Below are 2424 nucleotides of genomic sequence, written 5' to 3'. Positions count from 1 at the left end.
AATTTTATTATTTAATGGGAAAAGACATTATTTGTCAAAGGAATCACATTTTAAAAACCTTCCTTATTCATAAGAAACAGCCTCCAAGAACATTCAAGCAGCAGTCAGGAGGAAAAAAAAATCTTTCAATAGCCCAGTTTTCTTTATAATATGCCAGAGAATACAATCCAATTCACTGCTACAGTTCATTGAATTCTTCAGTGTTTTCTTGAGACTCTGTGGTTCAATGTTGGCAGTTTCTAGTGACTGCCGAGGGCTGCTGGGAAAGGCCAGTGACAGACAGCTGACCAGAAGAACTTTCCCTTCTGGAAAACTGCTCACTTTCAAGGAAAGACATTTGAAGGTTGGGGTGTGGCCCTCAGAATTCATCCTTCTACAGGTCATCGAGTTCCACATCATTGAGGTCAATGATACCCTCCACAAGAAGCTCACCATCCTTGCCATCCCAGGGCTCCCTGGTGATGATGGTAGGGAAAGAACCACACCTCACAGGTGCTGTGGAGCCATGACCATACGACAGTTCCCTGAGAAACTCATTGACGCCTTGTTCACTGAAAGACCCTTTGTGAAGAGCAAACTGTGTCTTGCATGCGTTGATGGCTATCATTACAGGATGTCCAAACCCTCCAACCTCTAGTGCGTTCTCCAGTTCATACTGGGCTCCAGCTTCTGTCCACAGCCACCCCCACATTTCCTTCTTGTACTTATCAGCCAGTTTCAGAAGAACCTCCAAGTAAGAGTTTCTGCCTGCAGCTCCGGTGCCCAGGATGTGAGGCAGCATGGCCACGACACAAAGCTAGTGCTCCTTGCATATCTTCTTGGCTATGTCTTTGTTGATTATCTCAAGCACCTCGGGAGGTGGAACATTATCAGAGAAAAAATTCAGGGTCCTTGACACTATGTCAGATATTGTCCGTCCACCATCACAGTCCACAGAAGACTTGATTTTCTAAAATATCTTGATTGTAGGAATTCTTTAATCCTGCATTGGCTGGCAAAAGACTGATTCATGGTAGCATCTATGGTTACCAGTTTCAGCGTTTCATTTGTTTGTTCCTTTACCACTTTACCACCATTCTGGCTCCAAGTTTATGTCCACACCATGGAACATAAAATCCAACCACACAAGCGTCTTCACCACAAGGACATTATAATCAAAGGTGTCATCTGTCAGCTCTACCATGTCCTTCTTACAAGAACTATCACCTTTGCCCTGCTTTCCAGAACAGTACACACTACTGTGCCTACCGAGGCAATCCTTCAGGAGCTGGTGCAAGGCACTGAGGGCCACATCTACAGTGGCTTCTCTAGTCCTGCCACCCTGGTAATATTCTGGTTTGGTTTTGCTAGCTCCAAAAATCTTGATCGTAGGAAATCCCTGGACACCATACTGATCTCCCAGGGACTGATGTCTACCTGCATCTACTGCCCTGACTTTAACATCTCTCAATACAGTTGCTGCTTTCTTCCATTCTGGTGTTAACATCTGGCAATGACCACATCATAGTGAATAAAATTCTACAAGCAGCGGCAGACTATCACTCTGAATATCATCTCTGCTGAAATTTTATGGTGTTTACTTGATGAAATCATCACTATAGGAATAAAGACCACTGACTGCTAGAAAGAAGGTACAGTTCACCAAACCAAGCACCAGGCAAGCCACGCAGATCACTCACATTCTGTCCGCGCGGCTAACACCTCACATCTATTTAATTTGAAGAGTCCATCTCTGATAATGATGAAATCCATGATGTCATAATAATCCCATTTCCAAAATAAGTTAAATTACTGGAGTAATCTTGCATACACATGCATGCTTGCCTGAACGCGTGCGTGGACACAAAACACACACACACACACACTCGCACGCACGCACCCACACACACGGGAAAAAGACATTCATATTCAAAGATCCATAGAGTTCCTCCCTGAAACCATATATATATATATATATACATATATATACATATATATATATGTTTACAAACAACAAAACTGGACTCATAAGGTTGTATTTATGTATTAATGCAGAGAGAGAAAGAGAGAAATAATATAGATGATAGATCGATAGATAGATAGATAGATAGATAGATAGATAGATAGATAGATACAGAGAGACAGGGAGACACAGAGAGGTATCAATAATATTTAAAGAAAACAAGGCTTGCTTGTTTTCTTGATTACTGAAATCACAACTATCTAAGGGCTCAGTTTTTTTCAAAGTTATTTGGACTATAATTCCTAGGGTATGTCTGTGTGTGTGTGTGTGTGTGTGTGTGTGTGTGTGTGTGTTACATAAACAAAAATACTAAGTAAAAGATGTGTGTATCATGAGAAAGTTGATAAGTGAACATCAAAAGGTTAGATGTTTAGATTGTGGATACTTTAGTATAAATATGTTGATTACTTTATAAAAAAAGA

The 2424-nt window shown here is 41.0% G+C and overlaps 1 protein-coding gene across 1 annotated transcript; it reads right to left on the bottom strand.

The window, feature by feature from the left end:
• Positions 1-384: 384 nt before the first annotated feature.
• Pdia6l1 (protein disulfide isomerase family A, member 6 like 1) lies at positions 385-1603 on the bottom strand. The gene is given in 1 exon segment (NM_001109459.1): positions 385-1603. A coding segment is annotated over 1 exon segment (420 nt). The 5' UTR covers positions 1487-1603; the 3' UTR covers positions 385-1066.
• Positions 1604-2424: the final 821 nt, after the last annotated feature.

Source organism: Rattus norvegicus, chromosome 4, assembly GCF_021556685.1.
Source record: "Rattus norvegicus strain SHRSP/BbbUtx chromosome 4, alternate assembly SHRSP_T2T, whole genome shotgun sequence".
Classification (NCBI taxonomy): domain Eukaryota; kingdom Metazoa; phylum Chordata; class Mammalia; order Rodentia; family Muridae; genus Rattus; species Rattus norvegicus.
This window is presented reverse-complemented; position numbering and strand designations above follow the sequence as displayed.